Source organism: Cuculus canorus, chromosome 11 (assembly GCF_017976375.1).
Source record: "Cuculus canorus isolate bCucCan1 chromosome 11, bCucCan1.pri, whole genome shotgun sequence".
In the NCBI taxonomy this organism is placed as follows: domain Eukaryota; kingdom Metazoa; phylum Chordata; class Aves; order Cuculiformes; family Cuculidae; genus Cuculus; species Cuculus canorus.
Window position 1 is genome coordinate 10,851,870 of NC_071411.1, and position 13,219 is coordinate 10,865,088.

The 13,219-nt window shown below is 47.7% G+C and overlaps 1 protein-coding gene across 3 annotated transcripts in view; it reads right to left on the reverse strand.

The window, feature by feature from the left end:
* The window catches only part of GRM7 (glutamate metabotropic receptor 7), a 303,115-nt gene extending 291,980 nt beyond the window's left edge, over positions 1 to 11,135 (reverse strand). The window contains exon 1 of one of the 3 annotated variants that reach the window (XM_054076665.1): positions 10,491 to 11,135. In XM_054076665.1, coding sequence (XP_053932640.1) covers positions 10,491 to 11,069 — 579 coding nt within the window. In that variant the 5' untranslated portion in view covers positions 11,070 to 11,135. The remainder of the gene's footprint in view (positions 1 to 10,490) is intronic. The other 2 variants (XM_009565813.2, XM_054076664.1) reach the window with 2 other exon arrangements.
* Positions 11,136 to 13,219: the final 2,084 nt, after the last annotated feature.

Here is a 13,219-nt window from a genome sequence, read left to right on the forward strand (position 1 = left end):
CAGTTTGTACTGTGTACAAAAATACCACGCATGTAATTATGAGGCTGAACTTAATGACATTGTAACAAATCTCCATTCTGATGAATGCGTAATTACGGCTATTAAAATATTTATGAAATAATAAAATTATTAGAAAAATCTTCAGCTTGCAGAATGTAACTCTCTGCAAATTATAAAATGGCAGCAGAGAAAACAAACTTGCAAGGCACCAGACCTGAGCATTTCCATGCAAGATGATGTAGGCACAAAGGCCTCCTGAGAGCCTGAACCCCTTGCCCCCCATAAAACATACTGAATAGATAGAATTGGGATTTTATCCTTTTCTTCATTTGGAAAATTTTTCAGTTCTTTAAACAGGGGCTATTGTGGAAACAAACGTCTCATGGGGGTTTTGTTTGGCTGTTTTTTAGTAGTAGTCTACACTGTGCATCACTGGAATGAGACAGAATTGAAAATAACGAGTAGTACCCATCCAGACTATTAGAAATTTAGGCTAATATCCTAAATATTTAGCCAATAGGCTAATATCCTATATATTTAGCCTGAACTCGACAGAGATGGAGTTCCACAAGTCCCAGCTGAGTGCATGTTAATCACCCAGATAAACCTCTCCCACTCGAGCATTCAAAAACTCTACTTTTTGTACTGCATTTCCAGCATAGAAGGGAGAGCAAAAGTCTTGCTTTAGAAAGATACCTGTTGCATCCTGTGTTGCACTTACGTTCATAGCCAAAACAAAACCAGGAAAATTTTCAGCAAAGAGGATGAAAGCTGACTATTAAGAGGGGAAAAAAATAGTCTTTCATGGAGGTCACAGAATATTCTTCAGAAAACTTTATAAAAGAAGTTAGCCAAACATCTGATAGGACCAACCTGGCAATATGGGTCCCATCTCAGATCAGCGACTCCCCATGAGTACAGAGAACCACCCCCAAAGTTGCCGACACCATAGAGCCACACCAACAATCTGTGCCCGCAGCAAATGGGAGGGGAGCACATGAGGGGCCGGAGTGGGAGGTTGAGGTAACAGTACCAGGATAAGGGGATACCTGAAAATGTCCAAGTGAATCAGCCAGATCCCTGTCCAGCTTGCTGCCTTCCCATCAACATCAGCCAGTGCTGGAGACTTCAAAGAAAACACTGGAAAATTGTGCTATGATAAGCATGTGTTTCTGTCCTCTGCAACCTTTGGATTTATAGTCCTATTTATGAATGGGCACGCTTCTAAGAAAACATTAGGAGTAAGGCCTGTGCAGAATAGTAATAAATGGCTGCTATAAAAACCACATGCAGGGATCTATATTCACTTGTACACTGTCATTTCTGTAACTGAAATTTAGTTTACGAAAAAAAAAAAAAGACAACTTTTCCAGAAAGCCCTGGAAAGCCGCTGTAAACACTTTACAATCAACGTTTTCACATTTCCATTGACAAGGGGGTGTAAAGGCAGCACAGAGCTCGGCTCACCCTTCAGCTCCCATTAAGGCTGCAGCGCTGATGGTGGCGATGCTTGCTTGTTCCAAAGGGCTCATATCGCTGAGCCCCACCGGCAGCGGACACCTCCGGCAGCGCTGAGCCGTTTGTCACATCCTGCTATCAGCCACAGGAACATGAAATCTCTAATGAAGGAAGTGGAGATAGGGGTTTGTATCAACCCACCTGAGGAGAACCTGGATCACAGTCATTTTTCAGGACAACTACAGCTTAAGGTTTTGGCTTTGTCAGCAGTTGTTATACCCTCAAGTGAAAAGCCAAAAACAGTTGTAAATCTGTAAGAGCAAGATCTAAAGGCATATCTACAGCATGTGAGGGAGCACAGGGACCACACCAAAGCCAGGTCCAGATTACCTGGCTTTTGAACTGGCAGCAGTAAAGGAGCTCCAGCAAAGTATTGCCCTAGGGCTAAGGAAAGCAGAACCATGCCAGTTACCTACCGTGTCACACGCCACTGGGGCTGTGTCCTCACAGGCCCTTCTGTATCACCAGTTTGGGCTGTGCAGATGCCAGACTCAACCTCAGATGCTTCCAGCTGCCCCTACCAGGACAATGCACTGCAGAGTGACCGCTCTCAGCTCCTCCAGGCCAACCTTGGCTCTCCCTTTGATCCATCTGAGCAGTCTCTAGGCAGAGACCAAGGTGACAGGCACATGGTCAGTAGCCTACCACAAAGGGAAGAGCCACCACAGCCCTGTCGTCTGTACCAGGGTCCAGAAAGCCTCCCCAGCTGCTGCCAAGAGAAGACCTGAGGCCCCTGCTGGTAGGGGGAGAAGGAGCCCTGGTCCTGAAGAGCATCCTCCTTCCATCACCCTCTCACTCTGCACCAGCAACAGACCAACTTCTCCAGTCTCTTCACCCTGTTTTCCATCACTGTTTCTGCCCATCCTTCCCTCTGTCGCTTCCCAGGTAGTAAGAGCCAAACACAATCCATTTAGTGTATTGCTGAATGCCTTCGAGGTGGCTCTGTATTACTAAAACAAGTCTTTTTTTCTATTAATCACACTTCATTGATTCTTCTGAGTCTTAACATCATAACAATGTGAGACAGACAGAATCAAAAAGCCAAACAAGCAGGTGACACAACTGTCAGCACACTGACAGCAGTGGCAGTCAATGAAAGCAAAGGCATGTTCCATCACATCCTTTGCCCACCGCCCATGCCTGCTTTCCCTTTCCCAGCCTTATCCTTGAGCAAGACCTTAAAAGACGTCATTTATATTTACAGCAAGAATACTGACAAAAAAATATGTTTTATATATATATATATGCAAGTGTATATATATATTTTATATACATATAACTTATTCACAAACATATTCAGAGAAATTAAGCAGAAACACCATCAGAACGAAATCTTGCCACAAAAGACTGTTCCTACCAGTCCGTCTGTCCATTTCCCCCTTAGGTCAGGCTATCTTTTTTAACAAAAATAGAGCTATTTGACGTGCCCTGCATGCAAAAAGATCTTATCTGTGCCACACCACGCAGCACACAATATTCAAAAAGGAAGGTCTTCCAAGTCTGCCTTCTCTTCCCATTTAAATCAGAGGCCAGGTAGTCTGAGTGCTTTGCATGATCTCAACGCAAAGAGAAAGGCGATCTCTAATTAGGAGCACTTCATGGGGGTTTTGGCATGCTTGCCAAGTTCATTTAAAAGTACTTGGAAGTGAAGCACCGGCCTGCGCTACTTCGTCAGCCAAGGAATAAAAGGATATATATACCTGCAGCACACTCGCACTCATGCATCGTGCTAATGCCTCTCCCAAACATCCCAAATGACACAGCAAAAGCATCACTTACTACAATGCAGAGTAAATTAGGGGGGAGTTGGGCAATGCTGCTGGAGTTACGGTTTCTCTGTAAATTTAACACCAGTTGTCAAATTTTGTCAAACGGAGGCACTTGGTCCCTGCAGAATGATTGAGGCCTCAATAGGAAGGATCAAGTACCAACCTCACAGGGTTGGTTGGTACTTGGGGTTGGTACTTGATCTCAAGTACCAGGAGGATCAAGTACCCCAACTCCGTCACACTTAACAGCCCCTGAGTTGCAAAAAAAGTGGGTGATGGCAACGCCTGCTGTGCTCTCTGTGCAGCGATGGCACAACAGCCCTGTGATGTGGGAATGCAGGGAAATTAGAGAGGTTTTAGACCATTCCTACATATTAATTGCTGTCATTTGAAGTCTCTCTTTGTGGTGTAGTACAATTGCATGGAAGAACCATGCTAGTTCTGCAAGCAGAGTTACTCCAGTAAGGTAAAATCCACAGTGACTGTACGGGTGACCGGTGGGCTGCAGCAGGGCAGAGCTACCATATTTCAGTGGTCCATAATAGGACCATGCTTTATGCTCAGCTAAATGGGTGATTATTCAAAATACCTCTACTGCTTTCAGCAGAAGGGCTTTGTAGGACCTCGTGAATCATCAGTAACAGGGAAGACTTTAGAAATACTTGTTTTTCTTCAGATTTCTCTCTGCCTGGATAACCACTCCACCACACTAATGACCTGACTATATTGAATTCTGTGCTCTCCAAACAGCCTTAATTACATGCTTCGTGTCTTCCAATATTATGATAAAAATCATTATAGTCTTATGTCTGGGGCAGTCAGCATTGTCACTCATTGAGATTAATTTGAATATCACTATAAATAGAAATAACAACATCTGATATTACAATGCAGAGTATTGCGTTGGATAGTTTTAATGCCTCCGAGCAAAACTCATTTAATAGAACAAAATACAGAAAATAGTACAGGTAGTTTTGCAGTATTAGTGTTATGAGACTCAAAACCAGATCAATATTTCTTTCATAAAAATTAATGCCTTGAAATGATCCCTCCATTTGTCATTCCAAAGAGGTCACCTTATTTCATTTCAAAGAGTAAATTGGGAATTGCACAAATGTACTTGCTGAATATATGCTTTTACCATACAAGCTTGACACGTTCCAGCATTCCCCTGTGCTGCCCCCCATGCCAGTCCCAATTATCTACTAATCCTTTGCTCACATAAGCACCATCATCCCTCTCTGTGGGTAAGCATCCCCCTCCTAGCAGAACCACTCTTCTTCCAAATGACTCTTTTGCAGTCTCTTCTACCTAACATCTACAGAGACACTTGAAAATAGATTAAGAGCTGAGATTATTGCTAATATTGAATTTTGCCTTGTCAAGAAAATAAATTTTACCTCCAAAACACCATGTTCCAGAAAAATATATTTATAGCACCTCCAACCTCCCTTTAGTAATTCCACATGGAAACGTGAATTCTTGAAGCAAGGATTTTCCTTTACTTTTGATTTATACAGGTGAAATAAGATTCCACATCTATTAACATGGTATATTTCAATAACAATACAGAAGAACTGCATGGTCACCTTGTTGACATTTACTAGGTGCATCACTAACAACAAGGACAAATATTTAGAAGCTGATGAAAATGAAAGCTTGCTGAGAAACACAAAACTCATTTCTTGAAAATAGGCAAAGAATTCAAGTTTACTCTCTCCTGGTTTTAGATTTTTGTTAAATTCTCTGTATGAGTTATATGAGCCTATCTGAAAACATGCAGTTGTCCTGAAATATCTTTTGAAAAATGAATCCTCACTCCATTTACTAAAACCAGCATTGTCTTATTAAAAGTTAGAAGAGGAAAATGCAACAAATTAGCAATGAGCTCAAAATATAGTGGCATCTGAAGAAAAATATTGCTACAGTGTGTTCATTTTCTTCCCAAATACCAATAACCCAAGAGTCCCCTCCTGGCAGGTATGATGCAGTCAATTAAATTGGTCATGTACCACCATCTCATTAAGTCAAGTTCATCAGGAGGGGGCTCAACAGGAGTCTTTGGCTTTGCAGGTAGAACTTATACGAATGGAAACCTTTGGGCCTATATCCCATATTCCTGCAGGAAACGTAAGCAAATGAGAGAGACCAGGAGGAGGAATCAGTTTGCGAATGCTTTTTCCACAGTGAAGGAGTTCATAGAAACTGATCACGAGCAGTGTAACATTAAATAAAAACCAAATGCTTCAGAAGAATCTCTTGAAATCATGGGATCACAGGGTTCTGTAAAGTGATCCTTACACAGCCCTTATCTTCCTTCCCTGTGACCGTGCCACCAACCCAGTAGGAACAGGCACTGATGAGTGCCGTTAGCCACATTTGACTGCCACTGAGACAGAACCACTCCAGTCCATCAATATCAGTCGCAGCACCATGAATGTTGCAGCTCAGCCAGCTACAACCTGTTGATGCAGGCAGCTACCTCTACTTTGGCAAAGAGAATATCCTCAGCCAGAAAGTCTTGGAAAATGCACGCCCTTTTCTAAGAAAAAAGAAGCATTCAACCCAGAGCAGCACTTTTAAGCTGTATTCCTTTCCAAATAATCACATTTCTACCAGCTTCATGGTGTCTAGAGCAGAAAGCAGGATTGCAACTTTCATCTTTCTCATTTAGTACAAAGGTGCCTGCAGAAAGAAATATAGCCAACAGCCCCTGAGGGATATAAGGGACATTTCAATTTACACTTCTAATCTCATTGTATCCCTTTATCCCATGCTGGTTTCTAAAAAGTTCCCTGGAGGGGTTTGGTAACACCTCTGAGGGCCACAAGAACCATCACTGATAAAAGAAAAAAGGTATTTAGACAAGAAAGAATGATTGCTGATCGACTGTTTAAAATTATATCCACTAAAGACAGAAACCTGACACAGTAATTAGTTCATTATTAGAGCTTGTAATGAGAAGCCTGTAGTTCTAAGGGGGTCAAAAAATTAGTTTTCAAGTATTAAAAAATGAATCAGTGTGCAGATATTCCCCATATTGCATGGTTGTGCTCCCAGAAAATATGAAACAGATGAAGCACTTGGCAATTTTTTTTCAACATAGTTATTGAATTTCATAGAGTCAAATTTTTAAGGAAAGCTATGACACTGAAGTAACAGTATTTTTTACAGTGCAAAACTAGCAGCCTAAAAACACATTCCTTCAACTCCTTGATGCATGTGGAAACAGCTTTCCAAATTTTTTCTGTTTTATTTTTAGAACAGATATTTAATTTACAATCAGTGCACTATTTATTGTCGTGCTGTAATAGAATCATGTTTTGAAAAAGTCACTGTATTTGATGTACTTGAATATTTATGCATTTATATCTCCATGGTCCAGCGCGTGTTATAGTATCCCTTCTGTTGCATTAAGCTGAGGTCTTGCAGCAAAGACAAGAGGCCTCTGGTGCTGGGCAGCACACACGCCCGATGCAGCCCTTCCTCCAGAGTTCATGGCTTAATCCAGGTTCCAGGACAGCGATGGGGCACAACCCCTGGAGAACAGGAGGCCTTGTCTACAGAAGAACATAGTCAGAAAGGCTGTCTCACAATAACTCCTGCCAGAGTACTCACATCCCTGCTTCTGAAGAGGATGCAAAAACCAAGCACCCAGCTCCCTCAAGCTCACGTCCCTTGCAAGGTAAGCCACTGTCAAACTGGGGAGAGCTCACCTGCATAGTCTTCAAAAGTGAGTCAAACATCCAGTTGTGCTTCAATACCTCCCAAGTGTGGGATCTAACTTGCTCCTGAAGGTGGGACCTTGGTGCGCGGCTGGCATGCTTTTGAACATTTTAACTTAAGCAACACACAGAAGATCCCACAGAAATCCCGTAGCAATGACAGATATTGAACTTCAGTGTAAAGCCTCCCCCTTCCTCTAAATCCTAAACTTGTCCAGGGCTGTTTCATCTCTCATTAGTTGTAATTTTGGAAGAGAAATCCTCACGTAGTTGGCGTTAGGAGATATATTACTCTCATTGGCAATTCCTGTGCCCATCTTCAACACATCAACGCATCCTGTGTGACTCAGAGTGCAATGACCCAGTCTGACTATGCCCGAGTCTCAGCAGTGCTGACAGCTTCACTCCATCAGCACAAGCACATCAGTCAAAGGAAGACAGAGTCGAAGTTACAGTTTCCCTTTGCTCCGACAGCACCTGTGGGCAGCTGGGACTCTTTGCTACCCCCATGGTTCCAGAGAAATCCCCCCCCAACCCTGACTAGTCCCATCATCTTTTATTGAAGGTGCAAGGCAGGGAAAAGTGGGAAGAGAGATAAAAAGGCAAGTGGAGGTTCTTTTCCGTTCCATCACCCAGGAAAAACTAAAATCTAATGTAGAACCTTCACACCATTTTTTACCACAAGAAAGCTTCTGCAAAACTTCAAACAGTAATTACATGAATGAATTCAAAGCAGAGCACCTCAGTACTGTTTCCCCTTGCTGATCCACCTGTTGACATTAGCTGAAGAATCTCTGAAACCTCTGTGCTAGACTGAGAGCAGACAGGTGAGCGGCACGGAGAGATGCCATAACTTCATATGCAGAGAGAAAGAAGAATAGATTCAATCTTACCTATCCAGGAGAGAAAGCCCCTTCAGCATTAATAGCTGGCTGAGGAAACCCCACTGTGCTCTGTATGGGTTATATATATATATTTTCTCCCTACATCAAGGTAGAGTACAAATACTCCAAGATACTGTCAGAGAAATGTGAACACCAGTGAGTAAGACTTCTTTGCAGAGGCTTCCATAGACGGAAATAGTTTTCATGTACCAGATGTAAGGGAAACGCCAGTTTGGGCATGAAAATAAGCATTCAAGAGCCATTCACCCACCCTTTATCACTGCCACAGTCAGTAAAACCCACAGCAACCCACGAGAAGCAAGCTGGCTGCAACAGCTCATGTGATTGAGAAAGCATTTCGGTTAACAAGCTTTTTTTGATGGGTAGTTGGTTGGGTTTCTTCTTTCCAATAACTTAGAGCTTCTCACCCACCCCCCATGCAATGCTACTCAATTGTTTAATAGGCCCAGTTCTCTTCCTCTCTCTTAAAATAGTTCTTTCTTTCTTATTTCTTTCTGGCTGGGACATGTTATAAACTATTTTGAAGGATGAGAGGACAATAGGGGACAGTTTTATTGCATGAAAAATCTGCTTAAAGCAGGCAGAAACGAGCTGTAAAATACATATCCAGTAAAATTCTCTCAGTATGCACTAGTTCCTGCTTCCTGTATGATTTGGTTAAAAAGCTATTTTGAACAGATGCTTAGTCACAATACATTAAAATGTTTAGATTTATATAAATATCCCTACATGCAGAAACTGCCCAAATGTCTTACTTTCTGCAAACTCCATTACATAACATATCATCAAAGATTTTGCAGGTATCGTGGCATTATACAAAAGGCTCCCAATGCCCAGGATTTCCTTCCAAGCGAGATCTTACTACGGAGCTCCCAGGATTTGCTCTTGAATGATATTCGGTATAAAACAGCTGGCTCATTTCAATCTGCTGGCTGGTGGAAGTCTACAGCAGATCAGCGTCTGCTAAAACAGTACTTCAGCAGAACTTCAGCACCGCTTGCATCCTTCCAAGCTTCTCAGCTCCAGCTCAAGCAGAACATGAGATCATCTGTTTTGCAGCCCAGGAAGGGGTGTTTGTAACGCAAGAAGTCTCGAACAGAAATAAGTACAGTGCACTTTGCGATGCCAAGCTTGCTCTCACACACACACACGCAATGCTGCTTTCTCAGAGGCAGCATTTCAATACAAAGACCTGTAAAGGCGCACAAATGTTAGCGATTCAGCGCACCGCTGAATCCAGAAGCGGTACAAGTCGCATATTAATTTGCCAAGAGGGGGAGGTGAGAGAGGAAAACAAAACTAGATCCTTAGTGTTCTTCCAGGAAAATGGACAGGACCAAGCCTAACCAGGCAGTGCAAAGAGCAGCGATGGGAGCAGGTGCATCGCTCCGTTTGTCTTGCATGTGGTGGCCATACCTGGCACCGACAGCCAGGTAGGAATAAGGAGGAACGACAACTTCAGACACCAGAGAGCGGATTTGCTGTGAAAACCTCATAAGTTTGCAGCTGGGAAAAGCGGGGGATCTCTCCACCCGCTGCTCAAAAATAAACACCACCACCACCTTCCGCATGCGAAGGCGTAGGATAGGAAGCAAGAAACTCCGCTGCTCACGATGCATCTGGTGGCGGTTCTGTCGCTGCCACCGCACCCGCGAGCGCTGCCGGGGGGCACCCGGTCCCGGTGGCTTCACCCAGCGCCCCGGGGGGACCCCCCCACCTCCAGGGAACCAAACCCCGCCTCAGCCCAGGACAGATGGTCTCTCCCGGACTTGCGGCAGCGGGATGCAGCCGGGAGCGAGGGGGACAGGTGTCCGTGCCCCAACAGGCAGCGAGGCTGAGCCCCGGCGCCGAGAGAGGCGCGATGGCTGCGCTCCCCGGGGGTGGGGGGAGCCGAACGGGCAGGCACTGCAGCGCACCTTCCCCCGCACCCCGCTCCCGACACGGCTCTTTAATCCACCGGCTCTGCTCATCCCTCGGCGTTTGCCAGAGCCGCCTGGGCGCGGAGCGGCAGCCGGAGCTCAGCCAGCCTCCCCCGGGACGGCAGCGCTCCCCTTCCCCTCCATCCAACCGGGCTGGCTCCGGGAGGGCAGAGACAGCCTCTAAAGAGGTTGGATGCCTGGAGTTACCCAGCGCAGCCTCGTCTCCGCCAAGCACGGCCGGGGACAGCCCCCCTCGGGTCCCCCCGACCCCGGCGCTGCCAGCATCCAGCCCTCGCCCAGGGCCGAAATCTGATGCGCGAAGCCCGTCCCGGCCGCGCTCCCTCTGCCCGCATCCCCGCCGAGCCATATTTCTCTCTAACGCAAACCCATCACGATCATCGCCTTTTCTTTCCCCCCCTCCTCCTCCTCCTCTCCCTTCACGGATTGCTTCTTGCAAATGGGGCGATAAATCCAGAAAGTGCCATGCACCGTAGAGAAGGGAGACAGGGGAGGATGCTGCTACAGAGCGGGTGGCAGGGAGGGATGCTCCGGAGGGGAGGCAAACGGAGCACCTGGGGGGGAGCACGAACGGAGTTGCGGCGGGCAGAGCCTCTCGGCACGGCCGGGAAGATGCTCCGCGACCCTCGCGCCTACCTGGAACAGCCGGAGGATGTTGGCCACCATAATGGACACCGAACTTCCCGACGCCCCGATCACTCCAACTACTTTTTCTGGCTTGACAAAAACGGGTGGCTCCCCGTTGGTGCACCTCACGTCGGAGGTGTCCTTCTGGATGAGAGCCTGGACGAAGGTGAGCGACTGCTCCAGCGCGTAGGTGTCTCGGGAGCAGGTGTCCAGGATGCGCGCACCCAGCGTGACATTGGGCAGCAGGTCCGGGTCACTGTTGATCTGGTCCAGGGCGTACAGCATCGCCTCTAGCCTGTGGATGCCGTTCTCCTTCTTGATGTCCCCGCAGGGCACGCTCTGGAGCCCCTTGGCGTGGACGGGGAAGAGGCCGCCCAGAGTGATGTCCCCCTCCAGCCGGATGGAGTGGGGCGCGTACATCTCCTGCCCCTGCACCGCCTCCGAGAGCAAGAACTCCAGCAGGCAGCAGGGCAACTTCATCAGAGTCAGGAGCCGCAGCAGCCTGCCCAGGGGGACCATAGTGATGCCGCCGCCGCCGCCGCCCGGGCGATGCCCCGGGCGATGCCCCGCGCTCCCCTGCGCCTTCATTCGCCCCGCGGGGCCCGGGGCGGGGGGGGGGGGGGGCTCGGCCGCTGCCGGCCGCCCTGGCCGCGGCTGCCTCCGCCGCGCTCCGCGGCACCACGGCACTGGGGAGCCGCGCCGCGCCGCTACCGCTTTAAATGGTGGCCGGTCCTCTCCGCCTCCCGCCCCCTCCGCCGCCCCGCCCGCCGCCGCTGCGCACGGTGCGGCCGCCCGAGCCGCGGATGGGGATGGGGATGGGGATGGGACGGCGGCTGCCGCTGGACGGACCCCACCGGGGGGCTACAGGTGGAGCGCGGCGGCGCTGCCCGGGAAGCTGGAGAGCATCCCCGGTTCCAGGGGACGGTGCGTGGCTGCCCGCGGCTCGAAAGCACCCACTAAAGGCGCCTCCGAGAGGGGACGCCCGCTCCGAGCATCCTTCTCCTCCCGGAGGGAAAGCGGAGCCGGCGGCTCGGGCAGGGGCGCCCCCAGCTAGCGGGGAGCGGCAGTGCCACCCCTAGAGAGATATAGCGGGGAGCGGCGGTACCACCCCTAGAGAGATATAGCGGGGAGCGGCGGTGCCACCCCTAGAGAGATATAGCGGGGAGCGGCGGTGCCACCCCTAGAGAGATATAGCGGGGAGCGGCAGTGCCACCCCTAGAGAGATATAGCGGGGAGCGGCGGTGCCACCCCTAGAGAGATATAGCGGGGAGCGGCGGTGCCACCCCTAGAGAGATATAGCGGGGAGCGGCAGTGCCACCCCTAGAGAGATATAGCGGGAAGCGGCAGTGCCACCCCTAGAGAGATATAGCGGGAAGCGGCAGTGCCACCCCTAGAGAGATATAGCGGGGAGCGGCGGTGCCACGGCTGCAGCCCGCGCCGCGGAGCCCCATCGCGGGGACATTCCAGCGAGCCCGTCGCATCGAAACCGGCAATCCGGAGTTTGGCACGGAAAAAGAGATCCTCCTCCCCAGTAAGGTGGATACCGATGGAGCCAGGGAGGAGGAGGAGGAGTTTGGATGTAACCCCATACTCCCAAAAGCGAAGGAATGCAGCTGGTCTTGTTCTATTTTAAGATCTTCAGACCCGGTTTTGTGCGGCACGCCGAAATCTTGAGGATGTGGGAACGTCCTGGTTTTGTTCCCTTCACTCCAAAACTGTGATATCCAAGGGGACACCTGTTACCGCTCCCTGCTGACCGGCACATCCTTGCACACTTCCAATTCGAGAGTCATGCAAAATACATCTCTCGACACCTGGTTACTGCCAGAACAAGCACGCTTTTTGGAAACAACCTTTAATTGCTCTTTCATAAATACCATATCACGTATAGCTCCTGTTCATCATTTGGTCCCTAACACACACTGGACCAGCAGCTCCCAGTGTGTAGTTGGGACTGCCCAGTCCAGCCACAACTCTAAAGCATTTCTCTAATAGACAGCTACAGTGACTGCTCGATTCCAAACACATTATATTTTGTGAACTCAGAGTAGCGTTTTGTTACTGTTGTAACAGCAAAACAATCAGTACAAACTGCTGGGTTTTTCTGTTTCAACCTAGCCACGAAATGTTGCAACATGATTAGTGTGGCAGACACAAGCGAGTGGCTTTGATGTTCAGGTCTTGACTGAGATGGAGATGATTAGGGGTTAAAAACGCATCTTTGAATGATTATTTAGGCATTTTAACACCTTAAAAACAGTCTGTATTTTTTAATCATGTCCTTCCCATATTTTTCAGTTTGTTTGGGTTTTTTTTTTTAATTTATTTATTTATTTTCCCTTGAACAGTGGTTCTTCGTGTCAGCTTGCATTTGGCAGAAGTTACTAAAACCACGGTTTCCAAACTGGTGCTATTCAATTACCACCATCACTAGAGAAAACATGCATTTTCCTTCTGAAAGTGGACATTTGTAGAGCGGCATCAAAACCAAACAGACATAGCAGGTTGGAGTGTTTTACAGTAGGGCCAGGATATGATAAAAGCAGCTGAAATTCTCCACTAGAAATTAAAATTTTGCAGCTTAGGACCAAAATTTAGGTTTTCCACGACCTGAAAACATCCTAAGAGATTATTTCGTTGTAGGTTGGGTGTTGTGATCCAACTTGTGGCATCACCCAGGCCTCATTGTTTATCATTTTTGTTCATCACTGCATGAAAGCACAGCCATACTTCCCTGA